Below are 23653 nucleotides of genomic sequence, written 5' to 3'. Positions count from 1 at the left end.
GATACTACACTACCGACTATAGAGAGAAACAATTCTTTTACCTTCATTGCTCTTTTACAATGGTTCTCTATGTATGTCATCTTTAATGCCTGTAGTGGAAGTTGAACATACAGTAAAAGTAAACATGGAACAAGTTAACAAAGTTAAATGAGTTTAAGTGACTGTGAAAAAAAGTCAAAGTTACCACTGTTGTAAGAGGCAAAGTTCTTTGGTTAACCATCTGGGATTCATATTTTTATGGTACATAACTACACAAAATAGACGCCTGGCCTTTCAGTATATAACTGCATTGCAGGAGTATGTTATCAACAAAAGGGTCTAGTCTAACTCAATGTAAAAATCATACTGCTGCAAAGTATAATGATCCATGAATCTGAAAAGCCAGTGGAAATTTAAACCATAAACTATGGTTCTATAAGAACTTGGTATTCACAGGAAAAAAACTCACCACCACCACCAAGGCCAAACAAACACATATTAACAAAAAAAAAACAACAACAAAAAAAAAACCAAAACAACAAAAAAAAAAAGAAAACAAAAAAAACCCCAACCCCAAACCACCATACACACAAAAAAATCACCCCAGAAACCACCAAAACTGAAGCAGAACTGTAACAATATTAAGTGCATTGCATTTGTGCTTTTTGGACATCCAAAAAGCATCAACAGATCAAATGTGCTAGCTTTAAAATAACAAAAAAATGCTGTGTTATTTATATTCTAACATTTCCATGGTTAAATCAGAAACACACTACCAAATATAGGTTATTTAAAACAGATGATGGACTAAACAAAACACATGAGTCTCTTCAGCTGTGTCACCAGCAGGGAAAACATAAGCTACATGTGAATTAGAGTATTTTTCAGTTCATGCAAGAGTACTGTCTGCAAAACCCAATTACAAAGGGAATGCATGTTTTTGTGACTGTCCTTTAGCAACTAGCTTGTTTTGTAGTATAGTATAGAAAATATCTTTCTGTATTTATTAAGTACAACCAAGAGAAGTATTATTTCATATTTTTAGTCTCCTTAGATGTACATCCTGCATTTGAAGGGTACACTTCATTCTGTAGTGGAGATTTGCCTTCTAGTCTCATTCAGAGAAGAAACACTGTTCTTATTTTCTGCAGTTTTCTGCAAATATTCTTCACAGCTATCTTTCAGAAACATCACATGCTCTCTTCAAAACCTTCAGTTGCAGGGAATCTTGTGTTGGATGATATCACTTGTGTTGGAGGACATCAGGACATCACCCTGCAAAGGATACTTCCCTTGTAGGACGGCATTCCTCCAAATGAATTTTGGAAGCATATATATATATATATATATATAATATATGTTCCTGGCTGACAAAGCTATGCTATCAAAATGGTGATACTTATTTCACAACATCCTGTTTGTGTGTGTCCATTTACATATTTTTTGAGATGAGTGCATAGAGACCAAGGATGCAAATGGTAAGTGGGGGAGGCATTTTGTGGTATACAGCACAGTATATCCCTGAGAACAAATGTTAAAATAGATCACACGAATACTCCATATGCCTTGCTTTCTGCTAGGATGCCAGCTAGGCTATGATTTGTATTTAACCCATAGAAATTGTACAGTTACACAGGCTATATATTACGTGAGATCAGTATCTAACCCAAACTGCTCCACAACCCATTTACTCATCTCTGGAACTTTTTAAAAGCACTGTACTTTGGCAACAGTGATAAGAAATACTGGCTGAAAGTTCTTCAGAGACTTTCCTAAAAAAAGAAAACAGAAATTCATGCCCTTCTGTGCATTTTCTGGTGTCACCATACATAAACCTTCACAGTGTACAAGTTAATGCACTCTTTCTGCAGATGCATTTTTCACACCATGTTGCTTGTGGCTCTCACAGTGAACCTAACTGATCTGATTAGGACTTCAGTGGTGATTTTAGTACACACAACTATAGCAGACTGAAGTTGTAAGCACTAAATATCTTGGAAAGAAAAAAACGCCTGACTGAACTACATTTGGAAACGCCTACACTATTCAACCCAGGCAATGTTTCTAGCTGTGAAAATAGAAAGACAAACTAGTGCCAACCTTATCGGTTCTTGACTTAATTCCACTATCCTTCAGAACAGCCAGACTATCCCACTTCTAGTCACAGAATGACAAATTCTGGGATGATGACCTGAAATGTGAATTTTACAACATCTGCTTTATAATGCATTTAACTTTACTTTGTGCCCACACAAACTGCAGACCACTTAACCCCAGGACTTTCAGGGTGTACACGACTATAAATTAAAACATCCTTTGCTTTGCAGTTAGACTGGACTTAACAGAGAGTAGGAATGAAAAATCAGACAAAACTAAGAGTACTCCACCTTTGCAAGAGTTCTGAAAGCGAAGCCACTAGTGGACTCTTGTATTTTTTGCATCATTTATTTTTGGCTGGCTGTTCCTGCACACACACCCCATGGACTCCCTTGCAAACTCGAGATTCTGACTACAAAGAGCATTACAGTATTGGTGTTTGAACCAGACTGAAAGGCATTCCACCTGGTATGTAGGTTTACATACCAGTAAGGGTCATTTTTCCCAGATTTCTTTCCCACCCAACAGGTCTCGAACTGTTGTTTATGAATATGTTTCCTCATTCCTCCTATTCAGTCATAAGGAGTTACAGAAATAACTGTTTTGATAGTGTTCAGTACAATTATGTGAAAAGTAAGCTCAGGGTGCTCGAGAGTAATTGCCCATCAGCTCAATTCTCAGTATGCAGGAGGAGTTTGACTTTGTCCCTTCAGTCTTTAGCTAAAATCAGAGGGTTTAAAATAAGAAAAAAAAAAGAAATAAAAAAGGATGGTCACAGCTTTTAGTAAAGATGCTGACGTAGAACAAAGGAACACTAAGATGCTGATGTGCTTTTGAGTCACAGTAATATTGGCATTGCACTGTTAATGTGAACTCTAACTCTGTCTTTGGTGGGGCTGCCTTACTGTGTTTTGTGACATACAGAATACATAATTATTGAAGACAGGGATACAAGGTCAAATGGAGCCCAGTTCCCAGGGTAAAACTCTGGACTTTGCATGCCAAAACCATATCAGAACTATTGACTGATCATAAACCAAAACAAAAAACAGACAGGTGAAAGCCACATCTTTGACCAAAGCTACATGACCAAAGAAGTAATGTAATTAACTATGCAATTAAGTAGGTTACTTTGCATTGTTGCTGTTACACAAATGTTGAAACCAAGGAAAACTACCTGTTCATGGCGACACAGGATCTTCCCTCAGTGAAAGCTTTAACACTGACCATGTTCAGGGGCCATATTTTACCATCAGTAATCTGGTTACGGAAAACAAACTGGTCCACACTGAAACAGTGCAATCACCAAACTGACCTACAGGTGGAGCAGGAAAAATAACTAATGAAAGGAACAGGAAAGACCTTATCAACAAAGCTCCCAGAGTTCCAGCTGTCACTGCTCAGCAGCAGATGGAGATCCTCCCCTCACCCAAGCACACACACACCTGGTGAGACAGGTGAGAAGTGCCCTTACCCAGGGATTAGCTCATCTCTGACATGTTTTGGTGGAACAAGTCTTGAGTGGAGGCAGCTTTGGGGGTCTATGCAAGCAGGGCTGCATGCATAACCCAAGGAGCCAGTGCCAGGATACCAATGCTCCCCAACCTACACGAGATGCTGATTAACTTTTCACTGCTCATTTTTCACATGCTCATTTTAATGCTACAGACACAACTGATTTGGAACCTGGTTATCTGAGGAATACCTATTTTCCTTTCGTGAACCAAGAAAGACTCTTCCAAGAGTGTAATTGAAATGGGAGCCATTTTGATTTAAATAAGAGGAGGCTGCTGCCACTGTGTTCTCTGTGAAGGGTCCTGGATGCTGGGATTAGCTGTCCTGGCTGAGCCTCCTGGAGCCTGAATTTGTCAGTCTTTTAGACATGTTCTTCATTTTTTTACACTAATGTGAATAATGAGGAGCTTTTCAAAAGGCTGGAGCTGTGCCAGTGGAAAAGTGATGGAAATAAGAAGACCAGAATTAATCTAGTGGAAATCCATGGGAGTTCAGCCTGTGCTTTATCTGTGGGGCAACTGTTGGCAGGCAAGAAATACTTGTAGGGTTGCCTTAGCTGTCACTCAGTATGCTGTAAATGCAAAGCTCCTAATGCTGTGCCTCAAGAGTAATAAATAAATAAAACATTAATGAGTGAATAATGCATAGACTTTCAGTGGAGTGGAAACATTGCTAAGCACATGCAATCACAAAGAAGCACACAGATGCTGTGTTACAAAACCAAAAAAATGCTACTCCAAAACCCATAAAAATCTCTCCCCCCACAAAAGAAACACTGCCACAGGCAAACAACTTATAGCTTGTGGATAACATGTGAGGAAACAATCAAGATCTTAGTTTTGCTACATCCAGCTCAATAAAGAATGTATTTTCCTGAATCCCTGAGCTGCAGCCGGCCACAGATGTTCCCTGCTTTCAAACAGTTCTGAATTCATTTTTATGGTTATTCATAATGTCTAGACAAGGAGAATCACTCCACTCCAAAATAATCTGTTAAATGAATAAATATTTATTCCAACAGGCAAATGGAGAAAGCTCTTTTCTGTCAGGGTGCTGGCAGAAAGATTTCCACCTCTATCTTGCTAAACTCATGCCACTTTTGCAGGAACCAGGGCATTTGTCCAAGATATTTTGAACAAATATTCCTTTAAAAAAAAAAAAAAAACCTGTTCAAGCAGAGAAACTGGTTTCTTAGGTACCTTGACAGACAAGATTTAACAAAGTCTTGCCCAGATAGGGAAAGCAGAGGGAGTCCTCACCTGATAGGAAAGGGCATATAAAAGTACACCTTCAAAATGAACCTTAAATAATGTTACATGCATGACATTTAGGCAATTATTAGTAGACACAACAAGCTCTGGTGTAATATGGTATTGCCACTCCACTACTGTTTCTCACTTTCAGCACATGACACATCACTCCAGCCTCTGTTACACTTAAGCAGCTTTTTGGGAGCTGAGCTGGCTTCTAAAAAAGAAAAACACAGCTTTTGGGCAGCAATGAGGAACATTAAGTTAGCTTAGTCCCGTGACTGAGATAACGGTGTGACCCTACAGACAGCCCTGTGAGCACAGCTATGTCAGTCAGCATGAGCTGTATTTCTCCAGTTTGTAACATGCAATCTAGGGCCTGGGAAGAGTCACTGAGAAATCACAATATTGCTTTCTCCAGTATGCAAGTGTTTGAAATAAAAATCCTTGGATTTACTATTAAATTGGAAGTCACAAAGTGTTTCTGACAAAAACACTGGAGGATATACTGCTATTCATATTTCCAGGACTGTATCTGCTAGTTTTCCCTAAAAACATGAGGTCCAAAAAGGCTATTTTCCTCAGAACAACTGAAGTGTGGGTGCTTAAGCACCTTCTTACTTTGGCATCTGGAGCTTTAAGGCAAACAACATGAGGTTTGCAAGTGCAGAAAGAAGACAGATTTCAGACACTGAAGCAATTTCTCTAAACATTTTCTTTTTCAGGGGTCAGTGCTATACAAATACACCATTTTACACACATTTAATGTAACACTTTACCCTTTAACATGCCTTTTAACACACATCTTCTGGTTTCTTTTTCTACAAGTTTGGCCAAAGTTACTCACACGTTTGTTTCTCCTCCATCCCACAAACTGGTTTTTTTTTTGCTTTTGAAAAATGAGTTTTCGATTTTATCAAGTAAGAATATAATTTGGTTTCTTTTATTTATATTGACACCCAATGGAGTTCAGTTAGGCATATTTACAACTACTTTGTCTTACTCTAGAAATCATTACAAAATCTGAGGAATTTGTTCCTCTAACAAGAGAGGTTTGGTGTTTAGTGTTGCCTTCAACCATATGCCAGGACAGTTCAGAAGTAAAAATCACTTCCTCAAGGGGAAGGAATCATTCCTGCTGAGAGAGAAAGGCACTTCTCTTTTGTTACAGGTCTCCATTTAACCTGCCATTCAGTTTGCCATGATATTTTGGATGTGTAAAATCTCACATTTCTTTAGGATCCTTTGACTGATGCAGCTCCAGTCTAGCTTGAACTTAATATACCTTTTTAAATAAAGTTTCTGCTGTGATGACAGGCCCTCACTTATTGAAAAGGAAGAGCTGAGAAGAGAACGAGGGAAGTAAGGGCTGAGTTGCGCTATCACCTTCTCCCTCTAGGCATACAAGGAAGGGAACAGAGGCAAGTGATATCTCTCACTTGTTTTTTCTGAGCAGGGGACTGACAGTCTCCCCACTGACACAGTCTGTATTTTCTCCAGGATCCCTGTGGGCAATTATGTGATGACTTAATTGTTTACTCACCTCATGATAATAAATAATGCATGAGAAGAATGCTGTGCTGAGGGGGAGGCAGTAACCCAGCACAATTCCCAGAGCTGATCCCTTTCTCTGCAGAGACAGCTGCTTGCAAGACCCACAGCAGAGGGTAGGGGACACTTCCTGATTCTGTGTTCCCTAACAGCCTTGAAAGCCTCTTGACCTTTGCGTTGAATTCATAAACACAGCAGTTGTGGCCTTTTCTCTGCAATGTATGCAAAATTATTAGTCTAGGTTCACCTGGTGTTCCCAGTAGTCTCCCTAGTATCCTTGTCAGCACATGGGGACACCAGCTCTGCCACCATATCCCTTGAGTCACCATCACTTTGGTGACCCTCAATATCCAGCAGGACTGAGGGACCCCTCCCAATATCCTGAGTCAGTGAGAGATCATTCCACTAGTCAGGGTAAGACCTTCTGGAAGCACAGGGAGCATAAAGGGCAGCAAGACATTTTTGGTTATGACACACTGGTGTTGGGTCTGCACAAGCACGGTGTGGCATGTTCAGCTTAAGCTTGTCAGCCTTTAATTAGCTGTAAAAAGAAAACAATTGAAAAGGTCCTTGCAATAACTGGGAGCCTGCCTGGAGCTAATCTTCTTCCGTATTGTGCTGCAGAGATTCAGGCTGACCTGCCCAGGGAGCAGCTCTCCACTCCCACTCACCAGGGCGATATCTCCAGCCCAGGACTTCTCTCCTGTAAAAATAAAAAGAATACGGACTTTCTCTAAAATAGCTAATAGGAAAAAGCAACAACAAAAAACCCCAAACAAATCAAAACCAAAGCCACCAAACAAAACCTCTTTTAAATTAACAAACACAGTTTTCCTTTCTGCAGGACAAATGCAGCCAGCCAAGGCACATGATGTAACAATAAATTCAGGTATCGTCACAGAAAAAGTGACATTAAAGCCTCTATTTCCAACAAAAAGCCTAGTGTCTCTAATTACCTGCATGTATTTGCGTCACTGCTACATAAGCCACCCAAGAATTTCAAATATCAATATCCTTCACCATATAAAATCTCTCTGTACACAACAGGACTGTCAGAAAACTTGAAGTAGCAGAGGCCTCTGCAGTTTTTTGATCCAGGTACAGGCAATGATATGTAGGAAGGGAACATTTTCATCCCTCCCTTCTTTCAGCTTATTCTCCTCTAGACCTGGAGCAGTCCAGAGCTGCCTCTGAACACACAGCTGTTGTATTTAAATACAGACTATTCATACCTAGCTGGCTCTCACATTCTGTCCCTACCAGGGTACAGTGTCCCTCTCAGGCAGGTGTGGAAGTTGGAGCTGGATTGTTAGTATGAATGCAGTGGGAAGCATGCTATCCACAGTACAGTGTCCTTGATAATATGGTGAGGACATTGATCTTAAGCTCCATTAAAGGACCCAGAGTATGAACAGAAAATGTTCACATTCAAACGTTTACTCTAGATAGCTGACTTCATTGATTTCTTTAGTGCATGCTCCTTTGTAACATATAGAAGTAGAATGCTTGTGTATGCCCGTAAAAAAGAGTGTAGTGTCCATAGTGTTAGCTCTGGTGTAGGCTGCCTAAAATCTGTGGTTCACTTTAAATCTTCTACTGCACTCAGGTTCCCATAAGAAAGTGGGAGAATGCACAGCATTTCTTCCAGGGAACTTTTCCAGCCAGTCACAACTGCAGTAGGACTTTGGAAGGCCAAGAAGGAAGAAGGAGAGGAGGGAGGTGCAGAGGGGCTGGTCCCCTACCCCATGCAGAATGCCCAGCAGTTCACAGGGCCAGGCTGCAACTTCTCTGCCTGGTCCCTGACAGAGGTGTTTAAACGTTCATACCACAAACAGCTGATGGAATTTGCCTTTAAACTCGGAAAAGCAGGGATTAACAAACCTAATGCAGAATGTCATGAGCAGGCCTGCGTGGCTGCTGCTTGTTGCTCCAATATTCTTTTACCTGTCTCAGTTCCCACTGAGAGCAGTTGGTTTCTGTCATGCCTGTTGTTCTGCAAGCATTACAGAGGTTACTGCTGCCAAAAAAACGTTCTCACTTCTCCCTACCCTGGCTTTTCATTTCTTACCCTGGTCTGCCCCCTGCTCTAAGCTGGCACTTGCATTCAAGAGTCAGCTGTGTGAAAGCAACAAACCAACTGCTGGCCTAAGAAATAACCCTACTAAGAGAAAAAAAGTTATTTTTCAATCTGGGACAACCATCTGAGTGCCCATGTGGTGACAAAAGTGCTGGTGCCAACCTAGACTAAGGACACCCATGGAGGAGGAGGAGGGTGGGGACACATTGCAGGCACAGAGGCTGAGAGACAGGAAGGAACATTTTCTCAGCAAAGATGTCAATGTATGTGTGTGTGACACCATGCCTGCACACATCCTTGTCTTTCCAGCAGGTAAGGGAATAAGAAAACTCACCAGAGACTGGCAATATCACACACCTGCAGACCAGGCCAAACACTTCTCAGAGAGAAGTGTTGTCATTTGAAGCATGATGCAGTTGTGCCAAAAAGAAACTTTTCAAGGGGAAAAGGCCCCTTGATTTTAGTCAGAAAATATATTTTTAAGAAAACTTTGAATTATCTTTCTTTGACTAAAGGATAAAAGAGATGGAGAAAGTACAGTACATTCTTGACTTAGGCTGTGTAACAGTGTAAAAGGCTGTAGAAATGGTCATTTGAAGCAAATGCAAGATTTTCAATGAACTCTTTAAATTGTGGAAGCAATTTTTTTTTCCATATTGGGTTTGTTCACCCACTTTCTTAGAGAAGAAGGAAGTAAATGGGTGTTTGTTTAAAACTCAAGAAAGCATTCAGAAAGCCAAGTGTGAACTTCAACTCTACTGGTGCTTGCATCGCACACCTCTGCCATAAGTCATCCTCCCTGATCTCTGGGGATGAAGGAAAAGGGAGCAGGGGAAATCAAAAGCACCTCAAGAAAAAGAACAATGTTTCCCCTTAGGTGTTGTTTTTCTCCTGTACCCTGTCAATCTTTTCTCCCTCAATATTCATGCCTTAAGTACTATGAGGAGTGTCTTTCCCTACCTCAGTGAGTTGTGCCCAACCACAGAGGAAACTCTACAGATACAGTAGTGTTTTATTTTGAAACACAAATGAATAAAATCTTCCAGACAACCTGCAAACGCATGTTAAGAGTCACCTGGTACATGTCAATAAAATACAAGCATGCTCAGGTGCATTTTGTCCCATGGGCAGGCTGTGGCTGTGCAGAGACAGTACCTCATCCTGTCTTCCATAAAGACATGGGCATAGTGACTTTCGAGAGGATATAGTCCTGTGCTATAATACACCGCAATTTGAGAAACCTCTGTCTCTGACCATCATCAGGTGCATTTCATAGAGACCTGGGAGCCTGTGGCCCCAAAACATGCATGATTGATTCATGAATTTACTGCTCAGCTATCCAAAATCAAGCCCTCTCTGACAGATACACCCTTCAGGAGAAGAGTCTCAAATGGAGGAATGTGCCCAGCTCCCTCACAAAACTCAATGGAAAGGAGCAGCAACATGGGACAGGTTCACGCAAGTACGCCCAACTCCATAGGTGTCCTGCAGGTCATGGTGATGGCTTTGTGGTTTGGCAGAAACACTGCTTATGGGAAGTGAGAATTTTTTGAAACAGCAAAACTACAGGAGGGAGTCTTAGGCTTGGTTCTTCACCTCTCTGCAGAGTCTGCCCTGCCAAAACACCAAGGGGAGATTCCTTAGCCTTCTACACTGTGAAATTTGGTTTATTTAAATTGTTAGGTGGTTTGGGGTGGTGTTTTTTTGTTTGTTTCCCTTTTATTCAGAAGGTTTGCATGGATGGCTAGTTTGGGGTTCTTTCTTGCATTTGGGAGGGAAGGGAATTTCCTCTTATTGATTTTTTGTTTTAGGACATTTTTTGACTAATTTTGTTTTGTTTTGTTCTGTTATGTTATGTTTTTTGGGAGGGGGGTTGTTCTGCTTTTGTTGTTTGTTTTGCTTCCTTTTTTCCCCCCCTTGTTTCACCGGCTCTTGCGGGGGAGTTTCTTAGTTTCTTTCTACTTTATTTTTTTTGTTTGCTGGTTGGGTATTTTTTGTTTTGTTGCGGTTTTTTGGTGGTTTTAGTTTTGTTTTTTTTTTGCTTTGGGCCTTGCCTGTGGGGTTTTTTTTTTTTGGGTTTTAGTTTGTTGTGTTGTTGTTGTTTCGGTGCCTTTTGGGTTTTTTTTTGTGGATTTGGGGGGGGGGGGGGGGGGTTGGTTGATTTTTTTTTCCTTTGCTCCGCGGCTTGGGTTTTTGTTGGGTTTTTTTGTTTGTTTGTGTTTTTGTTTGCTTGTTTGTGGGGGTTTGTTGTTGTTGTTACGGTTTGATTTGTTTTCCCTTCTTTTCCTACTCTTTTCGCACTTTCCCCCGCCCGCCCCGCTCGCCGCGCACACGCGCGCCCCGGCCCGCTGGAGGAGCCGCCCCAGGTGGCTCCGGCCCCGCGCGGGGCGGGCGCGGCCGCGCGCGCAGCAAATCAGCGGGGCCCGGGCCGCGCATAAGAAGGGCGGGCGGGGGCCAGCGCCGTCCCCCCGGTAGCGGCAGGATGCACCATGAGGAGCTGGCGTCCTTTCAGCGGCCCCGCTATGGCTGTGAGTGGGGTCCTGGGGGCGTTTCGGGACCTCTTCTTAGGTTTTGTTTGGGTTTTGTTTTGCTTTTTGTTTTGCTTGTTTGTTTGGTGGGGTTTTTTGTTGTTTTTTGTTTGTTTTTAAATTTTTTAATTTCCCACTCCCTTGCTGCTTTCTCGGTTTAAAAGAGCGACATGAAGGCAAAATAAAACCTGCCCAGCGGACTGCGGCAGCGTCCAGCGCTCCGGCTCCTTTTAGGTTAACTCGCAGCCGGCTCCGGCTGGGTTTTGAACAGGTTTTCACGGGGCTGCGTTTTGTTCTGTAACTTTGTGAATGGATTATAGCTGTAATTTCGCATTGCAGCTCGGCAGTTTTAGATTAGAGGTGAGCTTCGTGTTTTAGAGTTGTAACTTGGTGTTACAGCTATGGGTTTGGGTTTTAACTTCCTAACTTGAGTTATGACTGCAGTTTCAGGTTGTAACTTGGTAACCTTTGGATTATCACTTCGGAATTTCGGATTATAAAATTAAACCTTTGTTTTCTAGTTTTATAACTTTGTCTTAGACCTTTGCAACTCTTAAATACTTGGGATGTGGGGAGACAGCGTGCAGGTACCAGGCATTTCTTTTCAGAGGGGGGTATTTACTTCTCAAACGTGTGTTTAAGAAAAACTTTTGAAGTACCTTACTTCCTCCTGCTGCTGGTCTCTCCCACCCGTGCTCTGCCGTGCGGGGATCTTGCACCAGCCTGTGCTTTTCCTGGCTCCTGTGGGGCAGAGTAGTGCAAGCCCATGGCTGTGCCATTCCTACAAGAAATACCTCTGATACTTCAGGCATTGCAAAATGGGAACACACAAATAGTTTGCGAAGTTCTCAACAACCCTGGTATCCTGTTGTCTAAGAAGCGACTACCCAGTTCTTATCGTAGTGGCTTTGTTTAAAACCGGTTTTGAAACCTCCCTTCAGAAAGAAACACAAAACTCCTTAACAGTGTTAAGGGCCACCTAGATTCCACCTAAGACAAGTAGAGAAAGCTTGGCAGTAAGACCTTCAGCTTGCAGAATGCCATGCTCTTCTGAGCATTTCTCCTCCTTGATGACTGATTCACCTTATTGATGCCCTATATTGGTGCAGTTTGTGGAACCTGCCTATAGGTTTCATTTTTTGTCTTATCCAGTAGGTGGATTACATTCTTGTGAAGGTGTGTGTTCACTGGTTACTACAGGCATAGTCTGAGTGCATAGTCTGTTGTGTTAGCAAAGGTGAATATTTTGCTTGTGAAACCAGTCCTCCCAGCTGCTTGTGCCATTGCACGTACAGTGTCCAGGTGTGCAGCATTGTGCTCCAGCCTCAGTTTGGATACTGTCCATCTTGCAGAGATGCAGAAATGTTTGTTGTATGCCCATCAGGACTCCAGCAGCAGGAGCTTTCCTGTGTGGATCTGGCGTGGCTGGTCCCAGAATATGTGGATCTGGACAGGTAGAAGTCTGTGTGTCATGACTTCTGATAAAGGCAGAGATTAGGCTTTGACTTAAATCGAAGGGCTCATCCTTAGAGTCTTGTTCCTGCCTGGGCACTGAGGATGAATTACCTTATTGCCAGAGCTGGAAAGAATGACTGTGTTAAGGACACTAAATGTAGTTTTGAAGATATGGTTGGTCCTCTCTGTGCTTATGCTTTGCTGTGGTAGTTGAGAGCATTTTGTTCTAGTTACCATGGGGATGCTCATGTTCTGAGTTGTAGCCACTCCTGGCGTCAGGTCTCTCTGCCCCCGGTACAAGAGTGGATGAGAGTACACTTGTCTTTTCTAATGGTGCCTCGCCTCTGACCAATAATGTCTGCTTGCTCGGCATCTGGTAGTTATTCTGTCCTTCCCTGCATCAGAAGCTGTGGCTGCTGTGCCACAGTGTGTCCACTTCTTTTTGGAGTGCAATTTTTGCTGCAGGAACCTTTGAAATGACATTCCTTTCAAGTGACTAGGCTAAAGGGTCTTGAAATAGGCCAGGCTGATGGCAGTATTTTAAAAAAATGCAAAAAACTCCATGGAGACCTCCATACTTTAAAGAACAAGCCATAGCCTTATCTATAGGGACAAGTAGAGATGCATGCTTGGGTTTTTTAGCCCGTGTTTAGAGAAATACATATGTTTTATCTGCATTGCATTTGGCTGCCATATTGACAAGCGAAGAGACTCAGCACCTTAAAAAAAAAAAAAAGAAAAAGGCTCCCTAACTAGAAAACTAACACTAGCATTATCTGAGCTCTTATGAAAGCCCATCATAAGTTGTAGGTTCCCTACATAACTAAAACTTCACTTTGGATTACTGACAAATATTTCCCTTTGTTGAGAACATCACCAAATCTACGCTGGATTTCCTAAGGAGTTAATAAGTTGTCCAAGTTAGGTTATCAAATTTCTAAGACCCCTTGCTTTAGTGACCTAGAACTGTTTTAAACATTTAACTTGACTTGGACTTTTGACTTTGGCTTCAAGCTCCTAGCAGAGTTTATGTATTGCTCTGGAGAATGCTAGCATTTTACTAACATAACTTTCTGCCAGGTACTATATAAACTGGTGCATGATTGAGTACCATTTTTCACTGGGAAGACATATCCTGATCTTAAAAGGAGTTGTACATTACAAGCTTTGCTGATATACTAGTGCAAAAAAATCTAGAAAAAAAATCTTAGAGCTGATCATTTTCATATTTAAAGTCAGGAAATTGATGAATGAAATCAAACAAGACAGTCTCTTTCTGAGTTGGTGCTAGTTCAGGATGAGCATGGTTCATGGGAGAATCAGCTCAGAGCAAACTTCTAGAGCCTTCCCTTGGACTGTTAGGGCAAATATTTTGTGGCTTCCTGGACCACTTGTTGAAAGGTGCCTCCAACTCTGCTTGCTGTCAATAGCTTAAAAGAGATGCAGAAGAGATTTCAGACAGATATTTATCTCCAGTACCAATTCAAGTGAGAACATCAAATTACAAGGAAGCCGCCTTATCCAGCTGAAACTGTTAACAGGCACACTGCAACTGAATTTACATAGTGGTTTCCAGTCTGGCTACAGCTGTTGCCTGGTTTATTTCTCAATCCCAGCACAATCAGAAGCAGAGGTGAAAACTGCAGAGAATTGGGACTTGTATTACAACTAGAGCTATGACCCATTTTTATAACAAAAATGCTTGGTGCCGTGGAAGATAATGAAGACAAAAAAAGGTATTAATCTCAGATGTGCCTCACAGACTGAACACGGGAAGATACCAAATCAGGCAATGGTGTATCTTTGAGAATGCTCATTTCCTGACATTCTCAGCTCCTTTATAGCTAGTTTTCCCTGAAATCTGTGTGCAGAAACTAATGTTTAAGTTTTTGTGAACTGTCTGAATGGCTTCACTGCACTTCCAGGAATTTAGTGAAGCTACAGAGAGCAAGGGTCTGGATTTGAAAAGGATTTTAAGCATTAACATGCTCAGAGTAGCTGAATTAATATATGCCCTGAGTCCCTGTCTGCTGAGGTAGGTGCTCCAACATCAGCAGATGATTCTGTTCGAGACACAAATAAGTCTTCACCTTTGCTGCTGAGGCCAGAAAGCTAGTTTCACGGGACATGCATGATGAGTTACAACAGGGGAAAACAGTCTTTGGTATCCAGTAATAAGGGCATTGCTTGTGCTTCTGGTGCTGGCTCCCAGAATTGCTACTGTTTGGCACTAGGAGTTTGGAGATGAGACATAAGCAGCATGAAGTTTCAAGAGGGAGTGCTGCTCTGCCTGTGGAGACAGGCAGGGCAAACCTGAAGTGAAACACAGCCTACGCCTCTCTATGAAACTATACCTAGCTTCTTTGCTCAGCAGGATGTGAAAGTTTGCAAACCAGAGGTTTTTTGAAAAGCTTTTAACGTAAAACACTATAAATTTGTCTGCATGTCTAGTAAGTGCAGCAAAACAAATGACTCTTTTTCAGTCTAAAAAGAGGGAAATGTCTTTTGGTAAAAGTTCCGTAGGATTTTCCTAAGTGAAAACAGATGGGATTTTGGGTTTTTTTAGAGTTTTTTGAAACTTAAAAAAAAAAAAAAGTTTTGCTGTGTCCTATGCATATATATTCTTTTAAGTGTATGCTTTCTTGTAGTGCCTGTGACTTATGAGAACACTTTTCTCCTTTTTTATTGATGGGTGTTATTTGGCAGCCAAATACACTGTTTATCTCTTCCACTCTTTTTGTAGGTTGCTAATAATTAAACTGCTGAATGAGAACTCAAAAAGTTTAACTGCTTTGTTTAACCAAGTGCACATAATTCACTTGGTAGGAGTGATTCTCTGTGTGCTTTTTGTACAAAGCAGGTTCATCTCCCCTGAAGTCTGCTGGTAAAGAAAGGACAGAGCTATGTTAGAGCATGCTTAGAGCTACTTGAATGCTGTTGAAACAGGAAATAGTAATATTGCGCTGGAAACAGGATTTATAGCACATGTGAGCGTGCTACATCAAGTCCCATACTTGAGGCAGGGAATAGGATGCATGCAGATTTTTAGCTCACCTCTTCTGTGGAAGGGGGTTTGTTACATAATTTTTCTAGCTCAGATTTTCTCGATACTGTTGCTGGTCCAAGCTGACTGTGGTTTACTAGGAATAACCCTACACGTAAGGCAGAAAAAAAAAACAACCCTGTCAGTGACAGGCAGGACTGGTGGGTCATATTTCAGTGCAATGATAAGCAAGTGTGCTTTCCTGTGCTTGCTCCTTGCAGGAAATGATTAACCTGCTGTGTTTGCTTCACTTGTTCAGACTGTTTCATTGTTTTTCTGGAACAGGTATCCTTGAACTACTGCATGTTGTGGAATAAAAGTGCAGGTACTGGACAGGGGAGGAGATGTGCCCACCCTGGCCTAGGGACCATGACTGGGGGGGCAGGGGCCAGGTGTCCTCATCCTGGGGAGGGATGCCTGCTGTACACGCCTCATTTGCTGACCCCTGATAAGACAGACTGGTACGAGGGCTGTGTCCTGCACAGCTCATTCATGGGTCAGCACTTCCTGCACCTTGGCACTTAGGTTCACGTTCAGAAAACAGCAATGTTCCCTTCAGAGTGATGCCAGCTAGGCTTTGAAGAGGTTTGCTGGACATGTACTGCCTTATTTTCACTGCTGGGAGAAGTGGGCTGCTGAGTATCTGACACAAGGGTGGGGTTGTGCTGGAGACCAGTGTGTTGCCCTGGCAGTACTCCAGTTTAGTTTTGCCAGTTGCTGTGATGCAGGACAAGAGTGTCCTAGCCTGTGGTGGTGAGGGGCTGGTGGGGCAGGCAGTGCCTGCAGTGTGTTCTCTGGTGGCCAACCGTCTTGGTAAGGTGGCAGGAGAGGGGAGGGAATGGGGTACTAAATCAGATGGTTGTCCTATAAACTGCACAGTGAAACACTTAGCTTCTAAATACCTTTTGAAGTGTGTAAGCAAATAAACAGCCATTAAAAACGTGTGCTGATGGCTGATTTCAGTGCTGAAATAACTGTTTCACTCAAATGAATATGCACTAGCAAGAAATACTTATCCAGAAGGATTGTGTCAATGCTTTGTTATCACTTATTGCCCAAGCCGAGGTCATCTAGATAGAAATTCTTCAGGAATCAGATTCAAGGAGCACTCCAGAGCTCTGACTCACAGCAACTGGCAAACTGCTGCCAGCCCATAAAGACTTTCTGCCTCCAGGTGTGGTCCTGTCCTGTCTGCCAGCCAGGCTACAAAGCTGTTAGAAACTACTGTCCTCATCTCAGATGCTTATCTCGGCCTTCCGCTAAGAAGTCCTTGGCTTCTGCTAAAGTGAGGGATGAAGGATGTGGTCTCTGCCAGTCCTCTCTTGTGGACTCTGACCTGCTTCTTTGAAAGTGCAGTAAAAGCTTTTGTGGCATCTAGCAAGGTATTTAAAGAAACTCTTACCAGGCTTCAAAGTGTGTAGAGGAATTTGTAGTCATGTATGCTGTCAATCCTCTACTGTCTGTTCCTCCTGAAATGAATAATAACCTCCTGCATTTGTGCTTGATTTATAAAACTGCTCTGTAAATTGATTATATTTGTGGGATTGGACTCTCCTTTTCTTAGTGGAGAGCACAGATTAATCCAGAGGCAGCTGGAATGGGAAATGGCCAAACTGCTTCATTAAGGCAACTACTTTTCCACAGGGTTGTAGGGTCAAACTATAGGCCAGTAAATGTTCACTTGTGTTTTAATGGCATTGTTTGAAAGATGTTTTGAGGAATCATAGCTGAGTGCTGGGGCTACCTGTGCCTAATACTCTGGCTGAAGTAATAGAAACAGGGCAAAAAAACCTTGAACTAATCCAGGACACAGATTTTTTGAGAATATGATCCCGTGTCTAGGGTCAACGTCATTGATAAGATGTTGTTTTTAACTGGTGTTATTTTTACTAGGATCCCCTCGCCTGCTTTGCTGCAGGCTGCTGCAGCTGGTGAGGTTTCAGCAGCATGAACTCGTCTTCAGCTGCTCTGTCATGCTGCTGAAGACAACTTCACCTCTTGCCAGCATGAATATCCAATCTGTCAGGAAGCTAATCTCTCCTAGCAGAGCTGATTTGCATTGCTGGATTTGCAGTCACCTCTGGTCTGTGCAGGGGGTGACTGCAGGTCTTGCAGCTTCGCTTGCTGGCCAAGGCAGGGGGACTTTCTGGCCAGGTGGGATTGTGGCAGACAGAGCTTAGAGGTGTTAAAATTGCTCTGGAACCGCACCCTGAAACTGTGGTTTTGAGTGTGCTTTCAGTCAACTCTGCTGGTGGAAGAAGTGACCTTGACTCCTCCTATGGAATTATTTTTGGCTGGATTAGATCCCCAGTCTGGTTTGCAGCATGAGCCTGCAGGCAGGTCTGCCAGCCTGAGGGAGTAGCTTGAGTAGAGATGAGCACCAGCACCTGGAAGAATGGCAGATTAAGTGAAAGTTGTGCTACTGCTGCACATAGAGGTCTGGAAAGCGTGCATGTAGTGGGGCAGGAAAACGTGTAAGAAGAACTTAAAGGTGGACTGGGGCACACAGGAAGGAGTGTCACATGCATCGCCCTGGTGTCCCCAGCTGCCTCTGCTGTGGTGCTGCTGGCAGCCTTGTGCCCTGTCTGCCTGAAACAGCTGAGGCTGCTTTCAGCTCTCTGTTACCCAGGGAGCTTTCAATTGCAGAAATATTTTTAAGGTAATCTTGTCTCTAGTGCTGTAACTTCACAAACCCATGTCAGTAAAGGCATGGCAGTGTTTGCCAGGCGATGCTACAGTCCTAAGAAAATTTGAAGAAACTGAGTTCTAGACTACCCAACCAAGAAAGAAAAATAAATGCTTTTTTTACATGAAGTGAGATTCAAGATGCTTTTTTAACCACTTTTTTTTGTAGCTGATAAAATTACTCTTGACTTGTGGTGCCTCAAAACTGTAGGGATGAGATGTAACTTGTGGTATGTGCTGTTTATTTCTGTGATTTTTAGTTTAAGACCAACTGATTTACCCAAGCTACAACTGACTGGATGGTCTCTGTTCAGTGGTAAACAGTTTTAAAATTTCATATCTTTTCAATACAGTGTAGCAGAATAAATATCAGCATGAGTAGGTTGTGATGTAACTGAAAAGGAGCATGAAGGAGGGTAGACCAGGGATTATGTTTAGAGAAATCTGGGGCAAAGCTTTAACTAAAGAATAATGTCAGCTGTTTTAAAATGAGGCACATAGTAATCATGCTTTCACTGCATCTGAGCTAAGAAGTTGTTTTGAATACTGCTTTTCAGGCCACAGCAGAGCACAGATTTCTTCACTGTGATTTAGTGGACACTGGGAGAAGAACAAGCCTTGGCTTGGCATTCAAAGCTGCATGGCAGCTGATTATTGAAGGTGGATAGAGTGGATAGACAACCGACCTTCAAGGACTGGATGTGATTGCCTGCTAATTTATATCACCTCTGACTATGGTAGTGATGTTTAACAAATGGGTTAGAACAGTCCAGAAAATACACAACTTTTTATCACTTGTACAACCAGCCCCTTGTGCTCCAACTTATATCTACACATAGAAAATGAGAAGTAAGACCACATGGTTTTGCTGAAGATTACACAGATATGAGCTGTCCTAGAACAAAATGAATCAACTTTCTTAGTACTGTGGTTAGTAACAGGCAAAACAAGGGCTGGTGTTTCCTATTACACTGAACCATGGCAGTAACACTTAGTATTTCCTCTTTTTTGGGGGGGGAAGGAGGGTGAGGGAAGAGGAGTAGGGGGAAGGTTTGTTTTGTTATGTTGCTGCCACACTTAAACAAAATCAAGTAGCTTCCTAAATGTTTGCAGAAGTTTCTGATAAAAACAGAGGTGGATTTCTGTAATGTTATCTGTATTCTTTTTCCTGAAACTGTCAGGAAGGTGCTGACTTGTCACCCTGATTTTTTAAGATTTTCTAAGCCTTCTGATGTTTACTTTCTTCCAACAAACTTTCTCACACTATGTGAATAACTTATTGGTTTGCGTTCTTCTATGGAGGAGGAGAAATTTAATGAACTGTTGACTTGTCCAGTGTCATTGTAGAGGTGGCACTTCCATCCTCCAATCCACTGTCACTTTTGGAAATCTATAAATGTTGGAGTCAGAAATTAAAAAGTCTTTTTCTACCTTGAAAAGAGCAGCGTGTCCACGTTGTGTTATTGCTTGTCATATAGTGACACTGACTGGTAGGCTGCCTCTGTCCAGGCTGCAAATACTGACCAGGCCATTGATAGGCCTGGTCTCCCCAAAAGGACAAAGAAATGAGCATTTAGGAATTTTGGGTTCTGGTAGCTGTAGTAGAAGTTGTTTCCAAGAGCTTCTCAGGCACATTTCAGATGCAAATTCACATGTGAGGAAGTTTTTTAATATAATTTCCTCAAATTATAAAGTCTAGACTTTCTTGAAAGTTGACTATTTGTATGAAAACTGTTACAAATTAGGTAGAAGGTATTTCATGTGTGCTCACACTTCACAGCCTTTAGTGTGGAAGCCAGGAAGAGGAGGAATACTTGTGATGAACAAAGCTTGTTGTGACAGTGGGTCTATACAGAACTAGTTACCATATAGAATAGGAATGGTAGAAACTCACCTGGGTAAGGTACTGCTGCTGAAGTATATTTTTACACTGCTCCACTCCCTCTAGCAGCAGTAAATGCCTCATTTTAAGGAAGCTGTCCACAGAGTGTGAGTAGGAAACCAGGGCAAAACTTGGAAGAAGAACTGTAACAAGCTGAGAAAAAGTCTTGATTTTTCTGAAGAAGTGCTTCAAGAAAGGAAATAAACTGCAGCTATAAAAAAGATTATACAATTCTATACCCAGCCCTTATGCATGGCACAAGGGCCCAAATTTCTTTTTTGGATAGAGACTTCAAAAATTGCAAACACATAACTTAGTTTGGTCTTAAGTTTATGTGTGTTGCTTGTACTGCTGTTGCCATAACAGTGATTGAATGCTCGTTATGCTTCCTTTATTTTGGTGGTCTTAATATTGCCGTTTCAAGCAAAATACTTGGTTTTGGGGTGTTTACATAATGTTCCTGATATTTTTTTATACAATTGATATTTAGCATTGTCACTGTGATAGTCTCATTAGAGGAAATGTGCTCAAGGTAATGAGGAGGCTGTCCTGAGGTTAGTACTTGCTCCATTAACCCAAAAATTACTTTGAGTTATAAGGTAGACATAAGCAAATAACATGGAAAATTAAGTTATTCAGGATGCTATGGATGAAGTTTCTCTCAGGTTAGAGGAAACTTAGTAGAACAAATGCAAATACTTATACTTGTGAGTGTATGGTTTAGGTAAAAATTTATCTTTTGGTCGCAACTGTCAAAGACTTGTCCTGGAGATGAAAGTACTTGGTTTATTGGTAAGTTAGGAGCAACATTTAGCTCACTCTGTATCTGACTTTGCAGTGATATATGCAATGGTAGATGTGTCATTATCACTCAGAACAGCTTTGAGTTTCAGTAAATACGTACTGGATGTACTGACTTAAAAGGTCAAGATTTGTCTGTTTTCAAACCTTGCTCAAAGGTCTGTTATTCAAGTCTCAAACACCTTGTGATTTTATTCTCACCTATGGTTCTAACTCCTGATGATGAAGGAAAAAATAATTCATATTACTGGGTATGTATGCGAATGAGAAATAAAGGTCAGAGTTGTCCAGAAGCCCTGTGGGCAAGTGCCCTACAAGCAAAGCCTGCCTGCCTGAGCACTGTGTTCCTGAAATGAGCTACCAGGGAGTACTGGGAGGAGGATACCCTGGAGCCAGCAGTATCAGCTCCAATACTTTTGCAAACACTTGCTTATTCCATAGTGAAAGCAGCCAAGCAGGCCTCAAGTGATAAGTGAAGTCATCGCTGGCTGGCACTGCCCCTGAACTGAGCACCTGCACAGGCATACTGCATTTGCCTTCTTCCTGCAAGAATTTATCATCTCACCATGAAGCAGGAACAAAGAAGGTACATCCTCTGTGCCTTTCTGCCTCTGGGTGGACCAGCACAGCCAACAAAGCCAAGAGGTTTTGATGTAACTAACTTTAACTTGTGAGCCTGATGTTGTGCCTCCACCTTTGCTTTGTGGCTCCTGCTTGTGTTGGGGCATATCAGCTGTAGAAACAGCTACTGAATGCACAGCAGTTTTGGGACTTGTTCAACAGCTGCATTCCCAGGGGAGCCAGAAGTGCTGGAGAGAAGAGAAGAATTGCCATGGCTCTGTCCTCTGCTTGAGTGCCCAAGGGTCCTGCACATCACCTAAACTTACCATATCTATATATAAGTATTATGCAACATACAGCATTTCTTTGTTCTTGTGAATTTGAAGCCATTTTTGTATTTAAACTGTTCAATCTCATTGTCTGGGTCTGTAGCTGCAGAATTTTCAGTTTTGTTATCCTGAAGGCTTAGGTTTTTTTCTCCCCACTAAGATTAAAAAATAAAAAATTATGCCTTTAAGCTGAAAAATTTTGAATTACAAACTTTGAAGATATTCTGACCATAATAATTATTTCAGAATTAAAACCCAGGCTGGCAGAGGCAGATGTGCTCTTGCAGTTTAACCTCATGGTATATTCACATGCTTATATTTGTATCTTGAGGGAAAAATGTGCTTCAATGTTTCAGGTGTTTTCTGGAGCTCCTTTCAGAATGTGGAAAAAGTGAACAGATGGTTTATTCAGACCTTAGTAGAAGGACCTGGCAAAAGACTGACTGTGAAAGAAACAGAAGATGATGAATTGTCAAAAGAAGAATAAAAACCAGATGTCAAAACTGAGGGTTTCTACACTGCAGTCTTTTTCATGGTGATTTCCAATTTACTCAGTGATTAGGTGGTGCTCTTGCTCTATGGCTTTTCCTAGACAGGTGTTTCAGTCCTCTGGAGTCTTTTGGCTCAAATCAAGACCCCTAAAGCTCTACAGTATGAGTTACTTAGTGACCAAGACACAGCTTTCTCCGCGGATTCTCTTTTCTTCCAGAATTCCTGCCTGTCATCCTTATTTTCTGTTCTTTAAGCTACACATCACCACATTTCTTTCAGTTGGTTACTGAGAGTTTGGTGATAGGAAGCTTTTTGGTTTCAGCCGTCCAATGATCTGAATATTGAATCCATTAGGTAACTCTTTCCTCTGAGACGTCTTTCAGGAGGTCTGAGTTGTTCACCCCTTTCCTTCTCTTTCATTTCCCCTGTCCCTGTTCTTATCTTCCTCTTTTCTTGCATTCAAGTGTAGCCTTCCCTAACTAGCCCCTGGGTAGAAGAGGTTTGCTATAAGTGTATTATGAATCACTGTTCTGGCCTCAAGTTGTAACGCAGATTGGGGTTTTTTTTGCATTTTCAAGACTGAAACAGAAATTTAACAAGGTCTTGACTTAGCCAGAAAACCTGTGCAGCATTTGCAGGTCATTATCTTAATTAGCTATTGTTTAGATGGCTCTGTTTTTTTAATTTCTACCAAGTAGTAACAACAAATGCAGAAAACATTTGTGTTATACTCTTCATTTCAAGTAGTTTACCTTTGGTGAAGCATCAGTAGCTCTTGTCAAACATGCCTGCCTTGCTCAGGTAGGGTCCTTCTTTTCCACAGTAAGCCTTGTGCTTTATTCTGGCCCTGTGTGTTGCCTAGGTGTCTTAACACAATTAGGGCAATCTTACTGTTGCTAGGTCAGAGGTTTTGCTGTGCAAATAGCTAAGAGGAGTGCCACAGAGGTGTAGGTAGCAATGTGTGTCTGCCCACACGATGGGCAGACAAGCCTGAATTTGGGTTTCCCACTGCCACTGGAGTGAGTTCTGTCTGTGCTCTACCCTTCCTATTGATGGTCTCCAGCCCCACTTTCCTGTTCTTCCACTCCAGTTCTGCAGTGGCTTTCTGCCCTGCCACCAATGTTGATGGGTGTGGTTGTGACCTCAGGCAGTGGCGTGATGTGATTACACACAATGAAAGTTGCCTTTGGGGTTCTGCAGAAAGCTGCATGGACAGTCACCTTTCCTGTTAACTTGTTGAGAGTCTTGATCCAACTGCTTGCTTAGGGATGAATGCCTTTTGGATTAGTTGATTTTTGTTTTGTTTTGGTTTTTTTTGGCATCATCATTACAGTATTTTAGTGAGCACAAGTTACTTGTCCTTTTATGTAGGTGTGTGTATACATCTGACTTACTGATATATGTGCAG

General features: G+C 41.9%; 1 protein-coding gene across 1 annotated transcript in view; it reads left to right on the top strand.

The window, feature by feature from the left end:
• The first annotated feature begins 10849 nt into the window (after positions 1 to 10849).
• The window catches only part of IQGAP2 (IQ motif containing GTPase activating protein 2), a 124138-nt gene continuing 111334 nt past the window's right edge, over positions 10850 to 23653 (top strand). Inside the window, exon 1 of the mRNA XM_038125713.1 lies at positions 10850 to 10997. Within this exon, the coding sequence (XP_037981641.1) occupies positions 10952 to 10997 (46 nt within the window). The 5' untranslated portion in view covers positions 10850 to 10951. The remainder of the gene's footprint in view (positions 10998 to 23653) is intronic.

The sequence above is a fragment of the Motacilla alba genome, chromosome Z, assembly GCF_015832195.1.
Source record: "Motacilla alba alba isolate MOTALB_02 chromosome Z, Motacilla_alba_V1.0_pri, whole genome shotgun sequence".
Classification (NCBI taxonomy): domain Eukaryota; kingdom Metazoa; phylum Chordata; class Aves; order Passeriformes; family Motacillidae; genus Motacilla; species Motacilla alba.
The sequence above is the reverse complement of the archived record's forward strand: the minus strand, read 5'-3'. Positions and strand labels throughout refer to the sequence as shown.